Genomic DNA, 20945 nt, shown 5'->3' with positions numbered 1-20945 from the left:
AACAAGTAAATGTGGATGCAAAATGTATTTAATCTTTATTTGATGCAAAATTTAATCAAAGGAGACATACCACCTATACAATCTAAGGCAACAACACGTACAGTAACAGACTCAATGTCTCGCTGACACAGTCAACAACAAACATTAAACATGCTGTATCCTCACAAAACTACAGGCTTTATTGCAGAGATGCAGATTGTACATCCATTGTATGAAATATTTTGTAAACTATCCTTTTGTTTGCCTTATATCTCAACCACAGTGTCAAAAAGTAGTAAGGATAATTAAGATAGGACTATTGTACAAGAAGTTGTCTAAAGAAGTAGAAAACAGGCAAATAATTATTTTAAATAATTAGACATTAATAACAAATTAAGTATTCAAGCAAGGGCAATCACAATCTATATATATTATCCGTCCTTAACCGTTTCATATGTTTTAAATTCAGAGAAAACACTCCTCTCAGAGGGGAGTGGTAGTGTTTCTGTGTGTGTGTGTGTGTGTGTGTGTGTGTGTGTGTGGGGTCGTCAGGGTCTGTAAAGCTCTTTATCTTCCTCGGGATTCTCCACATGTAGAAGCTGCGTCTCTCTCCTCCTCTGTGTTGTTCCTCGGAGTTTCTGTCCAAGGTGCTGAAATCTGCTGCTCCGCGGACAGGTCACGTGACTGCGCTTCCTCCCCCTGTGAGAGCAGGATGCTGCGCGCGCGCCAGCGGGCGCTTTTGTGCGCGTGTGTAGGCTACACACGGGGACACCTCAGTCCTCCTCATCATGAGCAGTTCGGGCTCATGAGGAAGGCTTTTCTAAGGCGACGTTGGGCTTTGCTGTAGTATTGTTCGCAGCGTGGAGTTCGTGCGGCTGAATGCGTAACTTTGACTCTTTACGTGCATAATTTTCTTCTTTTTTCTTTTCTTACGCCGTTGCAGACATTAGTGTGGCAACTGTGGATGGGCACACAGGAGTGGGCTGCTGCCCACCAAGTCTGACTGTGTTTCGGAGGTGCTGAGAAGAAGAACATGTAAGAATCCGCAGGCTTCCCCGCAGATTCCTCCCGGATTCACAGCCAAAATGCAGAAAGGGATGAGACTCAATGATGGCCACATCACCTATCTGGCTCTTTTGGCGAAGAAGGATGGGACGAGGCGAGGTTGCCTGAGTAAGAAAAGCTCAGACAACACAAAATGGCATTCAAAGTGGTTCGCTTTATTGCAGAATATGCTATTTTATTTCGAAAACGACTCCAGCTCACGCCCCTCCGGACTGTACCTGTTGGAGGGCTGCGTTTGTGACAGGGCACCGTCACCGAAACCGTCTCTGTCAGCGAAGGAATGCTTAGAGAAGCAGGTAAGATATTGATCACACGGGGAGCTCCCATAAGTCTCACTGACTGACACTGTCAAGGTAATCCGTCTCAGTGAGCGGACACACTCAGTGATGCTGCTTGTTGTGATTATCTTGATGGAAGAAACTTGCTGTTATCTGATGTGGCTCTCTGTTGCAGCGACATTCATGGGAGGAGGTGTTTTCGCAGCAAAATTGCGTCTTAACGACACAGTTGCTGTTTTTATCCCTATTTATCACGCAAACAATGTCCCAGAGATGTTCACTTGACGTTCAGTGTTACGTAATGGCGTCATCCTAACTGATTGATTGTCTCGATTCTGCACTAAAATAGCTTCGCAGCTTGCCTCAAACGTAACTCAACAAATGCACGAAATACAAACACACACAGTGGTTTGAACTCAACAGGATAGATGCGATTCTCGGTGCAAACTTTGCAGACACAGGAACTAGTTTACCTCCCTGCACTTCTTTCCTCGTTACACTCGTAATATGTGTTGCAGCGCCTTTGTTTTTATGTAAGAGGCTGTATTTTTAGACGTCTCAAAGGTTCAAGGATCGCAGCTCATATGTAGGGAGTAAACTTAAACAGCATCCAAACTTTGCAGGTTGCCATCTTGCGGAGGAGAGCTGCCCCCTTCCCTGTCGTTTTGACGTATTGATTTAATTCCTTGTCTTGATATTAATAGCATCCTACCTTGGCAACTGCGTCTCCCCGTTTCATAGCGGCTTGGTTCATTTGATAGCTCTCTCATTATCACGGGGTTGTTAACGACAGCCATGAATGAAAACCAAATATGTCCCAGGCATGCTTTTGTTTCTCAGTACATCCCCCATTCGTTTTAATTCCTCGGGCATTTAGTTTCATGGATTAACATGTTTGAGGGCTAAACAGTTTCCACTGTTTTTTTTTGGTTGTTTTTTTTTAATTTTATGCCAGTGTGACACAGTCACAAATAATCTCAGCGAAAGCATGGTTGCCTCTAGCGAAACAGTTAGGGGGGGTTATGGAGGCTGCTGCTGCAAGAAATAAACCTTGTGGCATAAAAGCATTTGAGAGGCAGAGAAGTGGTCAAGCTGCTGTGAGCTATGACTGCAGTCACCTTCTGAAATCTGCTCTGCCAGCTGCAGTCTCTTCTGCTTTCCCTGCAGCAGAGCTGATGAAGAACTGAAGTTAAAAAGTCAAAGTTTCATCTGTTGTTTTTTTCCCCACTAATCCCATTAACATGTTCAATTTGGCAGTTGCCATTGGATGAGAGCAATTTTATTTTACAGCCTTTTGAGTGTATGCTCGTTTTCACTGTAAATGGTGGAAAACCTTGGATTCATGTTCCACTTTTACTGTATACCAACATAACTGCACAACAAATGTAAGGCAACCAAGTGAAAACTAGTACACAGCATGGTTGCGTCATGGCATTGGAGTGTTTAGTCTTTTTTAAAATATATTTTTAAACATTTTATACATGAAAAACAAAGGTCCCTGCTCATACTGGAACCGAGGGCATTGGGATTCATGATCAGGACCTTAACCCCCTAACCCCAAGGCCCTTAGGGTGTTTTTTAGATCACAGATTTAAAATAAATAAATAAATAGATAAAAAATATAGACGCCTACATTCTTCCGGACTCAGCGTGTTTAAAATAAATAGTACAAGATGAAGGTACAGATTAAAGAACTGTCCAGTCTCAAAACTACAGTTCTGTACTCTCATAGACAAAAACCTCAGTGTCCTAAGTCCTACAAAAAATAACATACAAAACATTGATTAACCCATTATGGGAATGTTTGATAATATTTGCACATATTCGGATGTTCAAATTTAACGTTTACCCATCTTTTATGAGAATCTTCCCAATTATTCAGCCTCTATGGGATGAAAATGTAGGTAGTCCGGTTGTGACTTAGTTGTATAAGACTCTTAGACTGTATAATCTCTAGAAAAGAACTGTCTATAGACAAATAAACAGCAACTCCTAAAGTTACTGGTTTCCATCAGCTGTACCCACTGTCACTGTCCATGGTGCTGAACTCTGCAGTCACGTCATGTTCTTCAAACACGTGCCCTCAATTTTTGTCTTGTGATGGAGTTAACAAAATGAAGGTTTTTGGGGTTACAGACCCAGCAGGAAAAATACATACATAATCCTGAGTAATATGTGAACTTTGGCTGTCCACTCAAAGTTGCAAAGGAGAGTTTTTTTCATTTTTTTTACCCAGTAGTTTTAGTTGCCTAAAATGAATCAGACCCTAATTAATGGTAACAGATCAGAAAAAGCTTACATTCATCATATGGGTTGTTTTTGGAAAGCACGGACAAACAACCTTCTTTGTCGTTATGAGGACTTGTTGGTCACTCTCATGGCGTAAACTATTAAACTTTAGTCACTGTAAATTCGGGGTTCTGGGAATGAAATATGGACTGAGCGACATCAACCATGACAGCTGTTCATGCAGGCTGCTCTGGTGAATTTATTTCAACAGTGAATTAAATGAATTTGAAAGCCTTCAATTAGCATGACACAGTCTTCTGTTCAGCACGTGTCCCTTTACATAATATGTGTCAGGAATAAATTCTGAAATTTTGGTCTATTAAATGTGCACACGTACATAAAATTTTGATGTTCGGTACACTTTATCACGTGCAATCATTCATGCCAGTGTAATACATATGTGTCCACATCTGTAGATCTTATGGTACTTTTGTGCAAGGCTTGAAGTCTATATTTGCCTCACTGTGTCCTCCCGCATACGCCGATGTCGATCTATAAAAGGTGAAACGAGGACAGAAAGAGTAATCAATGCTCCAGGTGTCTGAGGGCATACAGATTTCCTTTTCACTTTCTCCACTCTGGAAAAACAACAAATGACACTCGAGTCAATGAGCGGACTGCAGAGGTCATCCGAGGCAATACTACTGTATATTTCTAACATTAAACCTGTTACATATGCAGATTACAACAGATTCCACATTTCTTTTGACGTGTTTGTGGTGGTTCGTGCTTGTACGTCTGTGTGTGTGCGTGTGTGTGTCAGAGCTGCAGGACAAGGGGCCGGGCGAGTGCTGGATCTTATCTGTGTGTGACAGGGAGAGGGACAATGCAGCGAATAGATGCCAAGCCAACTGCCACCTTGCAGGGCTACAGCGCTTTTTATAGCCCTCACTCCTCAAAAAGGCAAAAGATCTTTCTCTCCCTCCCTCTCCGTCTGTCTCTCCGTTCTCATTGTATTCTTTGGAGTGTTCTACTTTTTAAATGTTCTTATTCCCCATTTAGAAGGCGAGCTACGTTTAAGCCCACAGTTACTATGGCAACCCCTATTTGCATCTGAAAAAGTGCATTTGAAGGGGCCAACGAAATGTGCAACAACATGCCTCGGCATTGTGCTTCACTTAGCAAGTACAGCAAATATGGACATATGAGAAATGTGATGCGGGTCGTCTTAGGTGGTGGTGGTGGTGGTGGGGGTCTATTATATCTTTGGCACCATGAGTATCAATATTCCAAATATATTTCCAATTGTTTTGAAATGTGTTGTGTCTAATGTTTAATGCATTTTTCTTCTTTTATGATTTCAGTTTCAATTTATACTAGTTACACTTTCATTTTACTGCAGATGGTTCAAATTATGTAATAAACAAACATTACCATTATGTACTTAACCCTTGTGTTTTGTTTACATTGGTTTTACTTTCCCATTGTAAGGGGTCCCATAGACTCCGCCACTGTATGTGTATTATTATTATTATTATTATTAGTATTACTATTAATAATAATAATAATAATAATAATAATAATAATTATTATTATTATTATTATTATCAAGCATTGTTATTACACCAAAGAGGAAACACATTATATTTGATATGTTATGTGGATTGAAAAAACATTCACAGAAATATATGTACAGTATTTTATCCTACAGTCAGACATTGCTTATTTTTAAGAATTGATCTGATGGTCAAACAATTTCCAATAACAAAGACTTTTTGGGGATTTGGGAGGGTATAGTGCTGTGAAAGACGTAGCATTAGTCAGCACTAATCGCAAATGTAGGACAAAACAGACCTTTTTCACAGCAGCTATTAAACACGTGTTACCAGTGATAAATTGATAATTTTCTGTAGCAGACTCTGAAACTTGTCATAAACTCATAATAAGAAATCCTTATAAAATTAGAAAAGGTATAAAAACAATGTTAAGTAGGTTTTTGGAGTTGTTAATGAGGGCCTGGGGTCTCCATGATCCCAAACTGAACATTATGGGAGCTGCAAAGTAAAAAAGCATGGAAGCATTTAAAAGTCTACTTTTAAAAAAGTATTTTTTATTTTTTTATTTTTTTTATCAAAGAGGTTTTTAAAGACAAAATTGCTCTGAAGTTTAGCAACTGGAAGCCATCTTTATGATCATCATTACATAAATAAAAATTCTTTTTCTCTATTCCAGATGAAATTCAGTAGTTTTTGTTCAAAGATTTTAAACAAGGATTTACTACTGGCTACGTTGTCTCACTTACCGAGAGATAATGTCTCTGTGGCAAAAAATGTAGTGACGTGGAGCTAAATATAGCTGCCTAAAAGGCTTGACACACCAGCTCACAGGAAGCGGGAGATGGGAAGCACATTATTGACAAAGGCCGATTCTGCTGCTCATCAGGAAATATGGAACATTACTCCCCTTCACAAATGATTTGCTTTTGGCATTTGGGAGGGATAAAAAATCCAATATATTGGATTTGTGGGGGTCTATTTACAATGCATCAGTGTTATATAATTTGATGCTTTTCTACCACAAACAGGCTGTCTGTACTATTATCACAATGACCACCACTTTGTTGATTTGAGGATTTTTATCTGATAAGCCTATTAGAAAACAATTCCACATGCATTTGCCATAATTGCCATAACTGAGCCTTTAAGGCTGTAGGGTCACTGGAGATAATTGGTGAGGGAGTAAAAAGGGGCGATGATGTTGTTGTGTCACTAAAATGGAGCGAAATCACCGGGACAAAGCAAAGCAAAACTAAACAAAACATGGCGTCAGTCGAGAGGCTTCCACCAATTCAGAGGTGAGTTGCCAGGTTACAGACTGAATGCACAGAGGCTTTATAATGAATCTCTCAAGACTTTCCCCTCAGGATCTCTCTCCCACTCATCCACACACATGGACATGCATGTGTGTATATGTACAACTTCACTTCCAACAAAATGCAGGTTTAAGATAAAGCTGGTCAATGATGACGAATCATGCTAGGTTTATCCATTGGATAGATTTTCCTGCAGTTTATCAAGGAAACAATGTACATCTTTTTACTTTGAAACCGTTAATATATTCTCATTGTCTCATTACATGCTGAACAAACATTTGACTCTTCCTATGATGTCGTCTTTCAGTATTACTTCACTGTCACGTTCAATCATGACAACCAGAAGGCTCTGGAGCTGCGCACAGAGGACGTCAAGGACTGTGATGAGTGGGTGGCTGCCATTACACAGGCCAGGTACTTCTCACACATGACCCTTCACCAACATACACACATTCAGCTTAGGATGTTCTTATGATGAGAATATTTGTGTGTTTGTACCCTGTGATGTAGCCCTGTTTAATCAGTGATTGTGAAAAATAAGTGTAACCCTTACCCTAGAAGAGGGGTAGGAAACCTGCCGGTCTTTAGCCCCTCTCCAGTGGCTTCCCGTGGCTTTGACAAAATAGATTTTTTTTTTAATCATTGTTGTAGGCCTAACATGATTCTTACATTCTCCAATTGTAAAAATCTGTAGCCATTACTCACTGAATACATTTTTAAAAACATTTCATCAACTAAAATATGCATCATATGTTATGTCCTGACCTCTGTTATTTATATTTATTTATTTATATTTTGCTGAACCTCAGTAGTGGTGGACTTATAGATTAGCACATAATTCTTCAATTTATCGGACGGCATTAAAATCACCAAAAGTGGAGATAAATCGTTTCCCCTCAACAGCATCAAACTGGTCAATTACATTACTATTAACTTCTTACAGTCTGATGTTTTAAAGTTCAACTGAAATTGGACCAAATCCTTTCAGTGCACTAGAAAAATGCACTGCTAACGTCATTTGGAAGGCTTGATGGCTAATTAGCTGCTCAGCACATTAATCCGCATGTAAACATACCTTCAAATGTCACTTTGGTTCACCATGCTGGTGTGGTCCTTACTCTTCAATACTACTAACGCAGTCTATGTTGGCCTAGGTTACAGTGCAAAATGTTTACTCTGTCTCTCTTCCATCTGCCAGCTGCTGTCAATCAAACACAGATAAGCCCCCTGGCCGGCTGAGACCACTGACAGTATATGGCTGAGACAAAAAGTATCATTTTCTGACAATGCATTTTAAAAACTTGTTGACTACAAAACGGGATTACTAAATGTGATTTAAGTTGGTCTTAAAAAAATGAATAATATACAATCAGTTGTATCATAACAAGAATCAAATGTGAGGCTGCACTTAGGCACAGTGGTCCTTAAAGCTAAATGCGAATATCAGTATGCTAACAGGCTCACAATGACAATGTTAACAAGCTGATGTTTAGATATGTTTACTGTTGTGTAGCATGTTAGTATGGCAAACTAAGAGGCACTAAAAAAGTACAGCTGAGGTATTTAGTATTGGACAATCCAAATCTGATCCTAATCAAAAAGACAGGGGATCAGCAGTCATTCTGATTCATTCTCTTGGAACCATGGAAACATGATTTGTACAAAATCTCATGGTAATTTACGCAACATTTGTCAAGATATTTCTGTCTGTGTTGGGCAAAGCCGCCCCTAAAATCCTGCTCCTAATGTGGCTAAAAAAACATTTGTGTTAGTTTCAAATGTCCGATTAAGTCTAATTCATTCATTAATGGCGGCTTCAGACTAAACATATAAGAACTAGAGTAGAATAAAGAGCAGCACAAAACAGCTGACAGAAAGGAAACATTCTTAATATTAATTTGATAATTTAGTATTCCTGTGTCCTCTCAGATATATTCTGCCAGGCTTCAGATTTTCACTAGATCCCACTGGATGCATGACGAGGAGCTCAGTGTATTTTCAATTTAATCAAACTTTTGCCACACAACCTGATGGAAGGTCAAACCTTCCGTTTTGATGTGAAAGCCCTGTTAAACAGAGAACTGACTCTTCTAAGATTCCCTCAACTGGATTATTGTGTGGATTCTTGTTATTATTATAATTGGAAAACCATTATATAAATAAATAGAATAAATGTATTATTATCAAACTTGATGCACGGAGACCTGAGATGTATAATGAGCGAAATGCTCCTCTAGGATTCAGAGACAAAAGAGGGTCATGAAACCAAGCAATACAATCACTCTAAATGTCAGCAGTGTGCATTTGTATGGCGAAAAAGGTCAATTGATTGGACTCATTGAAGATTACATTGATTAGTGCTCAGTCAAGGCTGCAGCACTTACTGTACAGGGGTAAGTTGGCCTGTAAGAATGTAATACACAGCAGGGCAATGGAAATCTGTATTTACATATCAACATATTGCTTTTTTTTCATTTTGATGTCTGGATGCCATATTCTAATACTTGGGATTTCTTTTTTTACTACTTCAGCACATTTCAAGTTTAACAAGCTGTTTTGCAATGTTAAATCAAATTAAACTGAAACCCTTTGTTGAACTGGGTAATGTACAGAATTATTGCTCATGCAGACGCAGCCTTTGCGCTTGGTTTGCTTAGCCCGCAAGTATTTGAAGAATTGGTTGTGTAAGTGCCTGCTCTCTGTGCGGACCTAAGATCTGTGGTTCAAACACATGCTGATCAGAGGTCTGCTTTTGCTTTGATAAATCTATGGAGAGCCCATGAAACATGCGTTAATGAGGTCCTTACAATGTCTCTGTGTGTGTCTGTATAGTTACAGGAACCTGGCTACAGAGCATGAGACCCTCATGCAGAAGTATCTCCATCTACTCCAAATAGTGGAGACAGAGAAAACGGTTGCCAAGCAACTTCGACAACAGATAGAGGATGGGGAAATCGAGATAGAGCGGCTAAAATCAGAGGTAACTTGCCTTGTAATTTCACGCTAGTAATACCTGTGTATGTGTGAGTGTTTGTGTTTTGTCTTTCTGTATGACACAGTGGAGACAGAGAGAGAAAAGATGGAAGTGAAAGTAGTCAGGCACAGAGTATAAAGACAGAAAGAGGGAATAGGACAAAGGTCATGACCCAGATTACAAACCGCAATGTTGTGAGTTTGTGGCGAGCATCGTAGCTTGCAGCGCCCCTGGGATGTCCTTGTTAGAGACTCTGCAATACTGTTGAGTGTTTTGTATCCTAATTATTCAGTCTAAACTAGATCAAATGCATCTCTCTTTAATGTGCTAATGGCTAGCTCCAATTCAATTGAATGTTTTCAATATGCATGAATCAGCTTCTATTGTATTTGATACTGCAGTCCGCACCAGAAAATGATAATCAACTGTCTCACTTTTCATGGCTAAAACGTGTACTAGTAATGGATTTTGGGTTGTTTTGTTTAATTCCAGTCCTTTATTTAAGCTGTCCATTCTTATTCATAGTCATTCTAATGGAAGTAAATGAAACAGGAATGAATAAAATAAAATAGGAAACATTTTGAACCAGCTGGTACAGTTTGTTCTTGTATGAATTCTGAAACCAGCTAATGGACGGTAACAAAGTTGAACAAAATACAAAAAACAACCCAGAAACATTGAATAAAACATTGATAATAAAAACACAGAGAGGGGTGAGAGACTATGACAAGACCAAGATCATGTGTAGGATTTTAGCTACATACATTATGAGGTACTCATCTTAGTCCACTCAGCAAAAGCAATGTTTGATATGTGTTGAATTTCAGATCGCTGGACTGCTCAAGGACAATGAGAAGATCCAGTCAAATCCAGAAGTACCTCCCAGTGATGACGACACCGAGATCAAGAAGATCAAAAAGGTGAGATCTGATTGTTTTGCTGTTGTGCACTTTTAAAGAAGAAAGCCTGACTGACTGCAGTTTTCTTGATGAAAAACCAAAGTAAGGACAGGCGAAAGGGGGAGCTTTTAGGTAAAGTTTCATCTGTTCCATCATTGATTCATATGGTTTCTTTTAAACAATAAATCAGTCTGCAGTTCCCCTCAGCTCTACAGAGCATTTTAGTGTCTTTCAGTTCATTCTGGTCCACAACTTTACTGAATTTTTCATTTAATCTAATTTAGCAACTGAAGAGGTAGAGGTTCTTCTCAGGAGTTGGTGGAGAACAAAACAGAGCTTAAAAGAGAGTGAATATTGGATTTACATGAAGCAGAGAACACGTCTCGAAATAAATGCTAATGTCTGCAAGATGTGTAAATAGGCTACAACTTTTTAAGGTAATAATGTGTCGTGATTACAGCTTGTTGTGCTGCCCCCAAATGACCAATTAATACAGATTTTAGTACAAATACGAATTCTCTAGCTGCTAACACTGTGACGGCCCAAACCAGAACTAGCTTTAGCATGTTACATTAAGATACAAATCTGACTCTTATTCAACTAATGGTGCATTTGTGTGTTGATCTTCATCATGTGAAGTTGTAAATTGTTTACTACCAGGAAGGATTGTCTACATCTAGCAATGGCTTTTTTACTGGTCCACATTAAGTGACATTTAAGGTGACACTTTCAAAACCCACTGGATTACCTAAGAAATTTATAGTCACAAATACATACATGCACACACATATTGAAAAAAACCTTAACTTTTGTATGCTACCCTTTATCATCACAGGTCCAGAGTTTCCTGCGAGGTTGGATTTGCCGCAGGAAGTGGAAAACCATCATCCAGGACTATATCCGTTCGCCGCACGCTGAAAGCATGAGGAAAAGGAACCAGGTGGTGTTCAGCATGCTGGAGGCCGAGGCCGAATACGTTCAGCAACTCCACATCCTGGTCAACAACTTCCTGCGACCACTCCGCATGGCCGCCAGCTCCAAGAAGCCGCCCATCACACACGATGATGTCAGCAGCATCTTCCTTAACAGGTGTCTGGTTGTTAGTCTGGTTGTGATAGTGGTGTGACTCGGCACAGTGGGAGCTGCCAGCACTTGTGAATGGTATAGGGAGAAACAATAGCTCATGACCACCATTTTGTTTATTTGTTTTATCAGTGAGACCATCATGTTCCTCCATCAGATCTTCTACCAGGGTCTGAAGGCCAGGATAGCCAGCTGGCCAACACTGGTGCTGGGTGAGAAAGACACAGACAACACAAACAGTTGAACATTAGGCTGTTTTATGTTGGGATTATTTACAACCTGTTTCATTTTAATTAAGATTTAATAATGACACAGATCAGGCTGAATTCAGAGTATAAATGGGTACAAATCAAATGTTCAGATATGAACTGAGAACTCAATTCAGGTGTTTTGTAGATACAATACAGAGCGACTGACTCTAAACATAGCCTATGTTTTTAGATGGAGCTCATCGGTTGTCCATTATCTTTGTTAAATAAAATATTTTAGGATTACTGCACAGGAAATATCCTGTATCAGCAAAGCATATTGTATATGCTCATGAAGATGTCTGCTTCTCTTTACAGCTGACCTGTTTGACATCTTGTTGCCTATGCTGAACATCTACCAGGAGTTTGTGAGGAACCACCAGTACAGCCTGCAGATCCTGGCCCACTGCAAACAGAACAGAGACTTCGACAAGTTGCTGAAGCAGTACGAGGCTAAGCCCGACTGTGAGGAGAGGACGCTGGAGACCTTCCTTACTTACCCAATGTTTCAGGTAAGATTCCGGGCTCACAGTGAGCATGACTGAAGTATTATGACACAATCCACACACAATTTCATATACTGTAGTAAACTGTGGCCTTTGTGAAGCGTGTAAATTACTTCTTTTTAGTGCAGTGTCAGTACCCCTGCAACACCCTCCTTTATTCTATCTTTCAAAATTCTAAAGTATGTATTTGTTTTAGAAAAAACGTTTTGCACTGGAAAAACTGCGGTAAAACATATATGCAATATTGTATTAATTTAGTACTGACCTGTGTTGTGTTTTTAAACATACATCATATCACACAGTCTTGTCTGGCAAATCACAGATGAGTTAGACGTTTGTAATAGAGCCAAAAAATCTATTTAAAAATTTGACGCATGCTCATCGGACAATATTTGTCATTCTGATTTGGTCTAAACCGGACCAGTGATTTCTCGAAGATAACATTTAATGTAAGTATAAAATGTGTTGACTGTTAGTCGTGGCTCCCCCATCAGGGCAACAGGTTTTGAATTTAAACACCAGATTGCATTGATTCAATATCTTTCCATTCATCATAATCAGATAAGCAATGCAGCGGTTATGGCCCTTGTAATTTTGTTCTGTGATCTGAAGTTATAATGCCAATATTAGGCAATCAATGTATTTTCTAAGTGTGAAAATTAATAATTATATATATAGTTCTTAAATTGGACCATTGTAAGATGTCACTTTAGAAATTCTGTGTTGTAAAGAACAACTTGGTTCGGGTTTCTTAAACTTCAGTAATGAGATGACGTGCTAACAGCAGTTGCACTTTTACCCAACAACCTGTTTTCAGTGGTTGGACGAAGGTTGTCAAAGCTACTTCAACAGCAAAACAATGACGCAGAGACTCACACTTAAAGTGAAGACATAAAAGTGGATATTGTAGTGACAAAAGAAATATTTTGTTAATGGAATATTTATTGAAAATGTTTTATGTGTCAAGTGAAAGTGAAAAGAAGTGCCATTGTTATTAGCTTTATGTTGTTCATTTCAAAGATGATCTTTCTGCCTTTCAGACAAACCCTGGACAGGCTTTATGACCAATTAAATACCAGTCCAAGGCCATTAGAGTTAAGATGCTTGACACTTGACACACTTCATAAAAGCTTTAAATCTCTTGACCTTTCAAAGTTTAAAGTGTAAGATTAAATATATACTAATTTCAATAAGTGGTTCAAACATCTCTCTGTTTCTCACTCAGATCCCCCGTTACATCCTGACATTGCATGAGTTGCTGGCTCACACCCCCCATGAGCATGTGGAGAGAAACAGTCTGGACTACGCCAAGTCAAAACTGGAGGAACTTTCCAGGTAGATCAGTCAGTCAATCAAGCAGCTGAAAATGATCCGTATGTTGTACTACATGATATGTTACAGCTCAAAGAAACTTCGAGAGCTTTCTAGGATTTAAACAAGAATTGTATTGTATCTGCAAGGTAACTCCATAGGTCATTAGATTGTATGTTTGTATAACTATGTCATCTGCCATTAATCATTATCGTTAATCAGTCCTTTAAACAAGTCTGAGAGTACAGTGTGTATTAAAAGCATTTTTTCTAGGGATACTGTATTATCAATGAATTCAACTTTAACTGTGAAGTACCTGATCACATTTTTTTTTATCCTTTCAGAATCATGCATGATGAGGTGAGTGAGACGGAGAACATCAGGAAGAACCTAGCTATTGAGCGGATGATTGTGGAGGGCTGTGAAGTGCTGCTGGACACCAGTCAGACATTTGTTAGGCAAGGTAAGTGTGTTTCATAGGTATATTGGTTTGTTTGACAAGACAATTGAGGGTAAACATGAAACTGAAACTTATTAAACTCATTAGTTTATTTAAGGAATGTATTTAGTTTATCTAATCAGGGATTCCACATCTCAAACCACAACAACAAAAGAAAGGTCACGCAACCAGCTGGACAATTTACTCAGAAACTGTAATCAATTTACTCATTGCTCATATTCAAAAGTAATGCATTACATTAGTAACAAAAGTAATGAGTTTACTTTACTTTTGTTACTCAGCCACACTCAGTCAAAAGTGCTTTTAAACAACTCCAATCTGTAGAAATCGAAATTGAGACATTGTGGATTAAAAAGGCCTACAATTTGGAGGGATTTACTGACAATGACATTATTAGTGTCTTAATGGAAACTGTTGGATGAGTCAAACACAAATGTACAAATGTGTACTCTGTTATATCTAATTTAGGAGTGACAAGTATTACCACCTGTGATGGATATTATCATCCTACACAAGCTTAAATGTCCCAAACAATATACCAAATGGGGCAATACTGACAAAAGTAGGAGTGTATTACAGTAAAATATAAATTGCTCAACATATATTAAACACCATCCTCACACGTCTCTCCTGCAGCCTTTTCTGTTGTGATGCATCACATGTACTCTCACCCAGATGTTCAACACCTTCTTCCATCTTTGCAGACATGTGAACAAAATAATTGATTACTGACGCACAAACACAAGCCTGCCACAAATTCTAGTGCAACTGCAACAGAAGTTTGAATAAGTAAACAAAAGATTTACTCTTGAAAATTACAGACACAGTAGGAGTAAACATCCACACGTGATTATACAAGGGTGTGGACCTGAGGGAGTGCCATTTAATTATTCCCATTAAAGGCTTTCAAAGGTTAGACACCAATTATAAGATCAAGATCAAAGTCAGTATGCAAATCACATGTGTTTTCTCATGTGTTTTTTTGTGTGTGTGTGTGTGTGTGTGTGTGTGCATGGTATTGACACTCCACAGGTTCTCTGATCCAGGTGCCGATGAGCGAGAAAGGGAAGATCACGAGAGGTCGACTGGGCTCTCTGTCTCTGAAGAAAGAAGGCGAGAGACAGTGTTTCCTCTTCTCCAAACATCTCATCATCTGTACACGCGGCTCTGGGGGAAAACTTCACATCACTAAGGTACAGTAGGACCGTTACCGAGACGATAAGTGACTAATACTAACAGATTACAACACAATAAATTGAATTAACTCTGAAATGATCTTATAAAACAGATCAAAGTGGTAGTAGCTAATTCAAGTAATCCAGGAGTCTAGAATTACATTACATTGGCAAGAGACACTGAATAATAAAGCCTCGCATTTGGTCCAACTGTTATGTATTATCAACCCTTTACATATTTAATCTCAAAAGGGTCTTTGAAAAAGTGTTTAAACAAAAAAAGCAGGAACTGGAACTAACTAAATAAAAGACCATAAACGATGGATAAAATGACATGTAATGTAACCTGGTATTTTCCAATTAAACTAGTAATTCAATTAAGACATTGCTTTATTGATCTCCAAAGATGCAGGTAGCTTTTCTCCAGAAACTGTTTTAGTCACATATGCAAATTGTATGATATTGATTTTATGTTCTTAGCAACTGTAAATCACAGATCCAGAGTTTTCTATTGGTGGAGACTTTTACAAAGTCTGTTCTGTTTTCGGCAGCATTTGTTAAGACTTATCAAAATTATACATAAGCCCCCACTGTTTATTAGCCGGTAACAAGCTGTATGTGACCTTTGAACCCTGTCATAGAATGGAGTGGTCTCTCTCATAGACTGCACACTGATGGAGGAGCCAGAGGGGACGGATGATGAGTGTAAGTTACTACATCACATTTTCTATGTTTAATACGTATATGTAGATGTTTACATGTACTGTGTGTAGTTGTAGACTACTACACACACTATTGGCATCATCTTCTCTGAATAATTTCAAACTTTACGAAAGCAAACTTGCAGCAACAGTCAGTGAGTATGTAACACAACCATGAAGTCTCTGAGGAGTAGAACATCCTTTATCAATTACCCATAGCTGGGTACTTTCTTGTCAATAATTCATAAATAAATCACTTTGATGTCTGTCATTTTGTTTGAAAATTTATGAAATTATTTTGGTAGAAGAAAGAAGTCTTCAGATATACAATTGTGTTTGTGGGGAGGAGAAGATTTTGTATTTTGAGTATTTTTCCTAATGTTAACCTGACTCATGGCACTTACATCATTTCTTCTTCATTTTCCCCTTCACTCCCGCAGTAACTGCTGTGTTGGGGGTAGCAAAAAGTGAGTAGTTACAATAAATCAGTACAATAAAACTTGACAAATCTCTATAATAATCCTGTTTTACATCCACTATCCAGAGAGCTGTAGACTTTTTCTTCTAGAAAGATGTTGTTTCTTGACTCACTACCATCAAATTTAACCAAACGATTGCAGTCATAATTGTTGACTGGTTGAATGGTGTCGGTTGCACATGATTTAACCAAGGTAACCACAGTGAATCATTGTGAATAATATAATATTGTGCTATGCTATGCTTTCATACCACACTTTCCAAATTAGAGGCTGCAGATGGAAAACACATATCTGCTGCTGCCTTAAGATGAATGTAGGGATTTAATCTTCAGAAGGAGAAGGCTGTCATGCAGTTTAAAGCATTGTAAAGGCAGTTTTCTTTTGCAACAGATACTGGTAAGAATCATCTTTAGCTTAGTAAGGAAAGCTTTACTGAACACGACACCTGTATTTATAATGCTGAGCTCAAATAATGGTCGAGGGATGTCCAGAATGCGTCTCATTACTGGCAAGACTCGCTATTACATATCTCCTTGATGATTTTTCCTCCTTGTACAGTAACACGTTAGAACAAGATTCTCATAGGATTTTTATTAATTTTCACATTCAATGTAAAATTTGGCCCTCTCAGAGCTTTGTTTTTATTTTATTTTGTCATTTCTGTTTTCTTATTTGTTCCTCTTTCCTCTTATAGTGTTTGTTCTCAGTATAATTTATTTTTCCCTGTTACAATATAATGAAGGTGTTGAATTTGTGCCTTGCAGCCAAAGGGGAGCGGAGTGGCCAAGACACAGAGCACCTGGACTTTAAAGTTATGGTGGAGCCCAAAGACGTACAACCCTACACCGTCATTCTGGTGGCTTCATCCCGACAGGAGAAGTCAGCGTGGACCAGTGACATCAGCCAGGTACGTGTCATTAGAATTTACAGCTAAGACTGTAGGCTGCCCTCAGACACTTCCTCTATATTATGAGAAAAAAGCTAGAAGGCCAGTGTTGAAACTTACATGAAAATGCTAAGCTAAGATTTTTTATGAAATTATTGTGGCTGCCACTTTAAACAGCAATGACTAAACCCTGTGTTAATCTACACCAATTGTAGGTCAGTTGGTATGGAAGTGCAAGTTAAAGCATAATGAGATATATTTTGGGACAGAACATAATCATTAAAAAGATTGGAGCAGAAAAGCACTGCAGCTTATGGTCATTAGGGGTGGAAAGTTGTATCACCCGCAGGTTTGTGAACTCACTCTCCCTCTTGCTTTTTTCTGTCTGCTTGTCTTACAGTGCATTGACAACATCCGCTGCAATGGTCTTATGATGAACGCATTTGAGGAAAACAGTAAAGTCACCGTGCCACAGATGATTAAGTGAGAGTCGGACACCATGCAGGACTGCACACACCTAATACACATGCACAAACAGAGATTGTTATTGGCATTCCATAAATACATGGAAAATGCATGACGCAAGAACATTTGTGCCCAAACTCACACGTTTGTATATTCCATAGGCTCTAAACTTAACCGTCATAACTATGACTAACCTAAAACTAATGTGACCTTTAGCCTTTAGTTTTAACTCTTAAACAACCTTTTAAAGAAGTGGACAAAATCTTCTTACTTTTGAAAATCTCCTCACTTTCAAAGTCCTCACAAAGATAGAATTACAAGAGCACACTCACACTCAAACATTGAGCCCGGTCCACACAGCACGTGTGAGCAGTGCGGGTGTGTTGCTGAACATCTTGTTTTTTATTTCAGCGCCCATGTTAACAGGTTAGAGCAGCCACACTTTTCAGCAACATTTCAGCTGTGGCTGCAGCGACGCTTCTATTTTTTCTGTGAGCCATGCGTGGTTCTCAGCAAAAATAGCCAGTAACATTATACCAGGACATAAAGTATAACCCATTCACTACAGTCTCAGTGTCTATATCTGTAGAATATGTAACAGACACGAAACAAGTACTAACTTTTTTTTAACTCAACACCTACTGTACCTCTTTCAAATTAAAAGCCCTCTAACGTTTCTGTGGACAGAATCCATTCATTTGTTAACAAGGCTTTTATAGTATTGTATTTATCAAAGGCAAGAAAGCTATGGCTGGCAGAAATGCTCTCGGTGTGGACACCACAGGTGTGCGAGCCACATCAGTTCAGCAATCACACACTGCTCATGCATACTGTGTGGACAAAGGGTTAGTGCTGCAGCTGAAGAAATTACCAGTCTCCTACTGTGTGTATGTATACACATCCACCAGTAGAAAATCTGGGCCCCCTGAATGCAACTCAGTGACTCTGACACAATACATGTCTGCAATACTTTGCATGTTCCCTTAATTGATTCTTTGAGTCCTTTGCAGCCTGGAATTCCTTGATTCATTAATGGCCCTTAGAGGCCAGTGGGACGGACTTACAAGAGAGTCTCCATCAGTTTTTAGTAAGACTGTATAGACAATGCAACTTATTCTGAAGCTGCGTGTGAGGCTAGAAATACAATGTTTTGCAGAATGTTAGTGTGAGTCCACATTTTTCACATTTTATTTCTGGTGGTCTTCTCTGATAACTGTATAGTGTGTTTCCAGTAGGGAAACGACCCTACCTATAGCAATGTAAATGCTCTAAACTAATGCTCCCCACTGACCCGCATGTGACCAGAAAAGTATAATAACTGGAAGTGGGCTTCATAAGTAGAGGGAGCTAAATCCCTGTGAGTAACATTCCTAACTTCATTCCTAACTCCAACACAGGTCGGACACCAGCTTGTACTGTGACGATGTCGACATTCGCTTCAGCAAGATGATGAACTCTTGCAAAGTGCTGCAGATCCGCTATGCCAGTGTAGAGCGCTTGTTGGAGAGGCTGACCGACTTGCGCTTCCTCTCCATCGACTTCCTTAACACCTTCCTCCACTCTTACCGCGTCTTCACCAGTGCTGACGTAGTGCTGGACAAGCTCATCACCATCTACAAAAAGCCCATCAGTGCCATCCCTGCACGGTGAGTGATCCACTGAGTGAGTTGATTCTAAGAGGTTTAATCAGGGATTTAATGAGTTTACTGATACAAAATTGTCCACACTAACCATATTTTAGTTGTAGACTAACAGAGAGGGTTTGAAGATGGCACTTTGCCGTTGTGAACCCATCATTTTATTTCTTGTTCTGCAAAAATGTGTGCCTGTGTGTGTGTGTGTGTGTGTGTGTGTGTGTCTGTACAAATTGTTTCATCTGTTTGATCATATATTACTACCACAGTGTTTTGTAAAGCTAATGACATTCCCATCAGCCTAAGCTGTACAGTAGTGGTAAGTCCTAATTAGCAAATGCTATTAGCATGCTAACATGCTAAACTAAAATGGTGATCATTATAGCTGCTAAACATCAGCATGTTAGCATCTTCACTGTGACCATGTTAGCATGGGGACATTAGTTAAAGGAGCACAACTGTGTCTATTTAAAGGCCAGTGTTTGGTTTGTCTCTTCTGGGCTACTGTAGAAACATGGTGGTTCAACATGGCGGAAGACTGCTCATTCTACGGTACAAAAACATAACGATTCCTGTGTGCAGGGGATCATACACTAACGAAAACATAGTTATGCATATTCCATTGCATTTCTGCCAAGAGATCCTAAATGTTACACACTGGACCTTTAAACTACAAGACACACTACATATTGATCAAAGCTCACCAATCACAGGAAAAGTGTATCAACCAGCAGAAACAGCAGATTTCAAGGTAAAACAGAGCATGGCCCACTTCTGTAGCAGCGTTTGCAATTGTGATTAAGTCACGGAAATGTTTTTTATTATTTTATCTACCTCTGCATATTCTCTGTTAGAGTTTAAGCGGAAGCCTTTAAGCAGCAGAGCAAAAAAGGTTTGTTACTTTAAACTCCTCCAAGCAGGCGAGGCCAATCCCTATAGCTTGTGACGAGTGAAAAAGTTTGAAATTTCCACACATTTCTCCTGAGGATGCAGCAACAGTGCTGTAATGGTGCAGTGAAAAGGTGGGACTTCCCCAGTGTCTCGATTTGTCTTTGCTCTCACGTGGACTGTCTGTAAGAAGCCCATCATGCTATCATAGCCTGTCCAGGTGTGAAGGGACTAGAGGAGAGGCAGTGAGAGGTCACATAAACACATCCACTCCTCTGTCTTCTGTCCACCATCACAGTTAATTGGGTCCTGCATCCACCCACCTCTGCCTAACCCCTCGTCTTTCTGATTCCTCACTGTACCCTTTTCCATTCTCTCACTTTTATTTTTCTTTCCACAAGTCTGACCATTCCTCTCTCCGCTGCGCTGTCACCATGGCAACCCTTCACTCTGCTGCAGGACCCCACCCTCTCCCTCTCTCCTCGTCTTCTGCCTCCCTCCCTTCCTCCCTTTCTCCCATCATCTGCAGCAACTCTACGGTATTAAATATTGATGGTGGTGTTTTGCACCCAGACCCTGCTCTCCTCTCCTCTCCTCCCTTCTTTTTGTGTTACTCCTCTCTCTTTTCCTACTTAATTATCTCCTCCCGTCTTTCCTCTTTCCTGCTTCATTTGTGTCCTCTTTTGACTCTCTACTTTGCTTTTTGCTTTGCTTTTTGTTTCTCATTTTCTTTTTGACTCCCCCTTCTCTACTTTTCCTTTTCCTCTTCCCCTTCCAGCCTCCCCCTTCCTTCCCCCATTCCCATCTTTGTTC

At 39.4% G+C, this 20945-nt stretch overlaps 1 protein-coding gene across 2 annotated transcripts in view; it reads left to right on the top strand.

Moving 5' to 3' along the window:
* The first annotated feature begins 347 nt into the window (after positions 1–347).
* The window catches only part of LOC127351658 (ras-specific guanine nucleotide-releasing factor 1-like), a 30411-nt gene continuing 9813 nt past the window's right edge, over positions 348–20945 (top strand). Inside the window, exons 1-15 of one of the 2 annotated variants that reach the window (XM_051379412.1) lie at positions 350–1340; positions 6731–6837; positions 9256–9403; positions 10225–10317; positions 11132–11385; positions 11512–11591; positions 11946–12139; positions 13359–13468; positions 13789–13907; positions 14937–15097; positions 15721–15784; positions 16221–16247; positions 17024–17166; positions 17546–17628; positions 19008–19256. In XM_051379412.1, coding sequence (XP_051235372.1) covers positions 1065–1340; positions 6731–6837; positions 9256–9403; positions 10225–10317; positions 11132–11385; positions 11512–11591; positions 11946–12139; positions 13359–13468; positions 13789–13907; positions 14937–15097; positions 15721–15784; positions 16221–16247; positions 17024–17166; positions 17546–17628; positions 19008–19256 — 2108 coding nt within the window. In that variant the 5' untranslated portion in view covers positions 350–1064. Of the gene's footprint in view, positions 1341–6730; positions 6838–9255; positions 9404–10224; positions 10318–11131; positions 11386–11511; positions 11592–11945; positions 12140–13358; positions 13469–13788; positions 13908–14936; positions 15098–15720; positions 15785–16220; positions 16248–17023; positions 17167–17545; positions 17629–19007; positions 19257–20945 lie in introns of both variants that reach the window. The other variant, XM_051379413.1, reaches the window with a different exon arrangement.

This window comes from Dicentrarchus labrax, unplaced genomic scaffold (genome assembly GCF_905237075.1).
Source record: "Dicentrarchus labrax unplaced genomic scaffold, dlabrax2021, whole genome shotgun sequence".
NCBI classification, from domain to species: domain Eukaryota; kingdom Metazoa; phylum Chordata; class Actinopteri; family Moronidae; genus Dicentrarchus; species Dicentrarchus labrax.
Note: the sequence above shows the minus strand (reverse complement) of the source record. Positions and strands in the feature narration are given on the sequence as shown.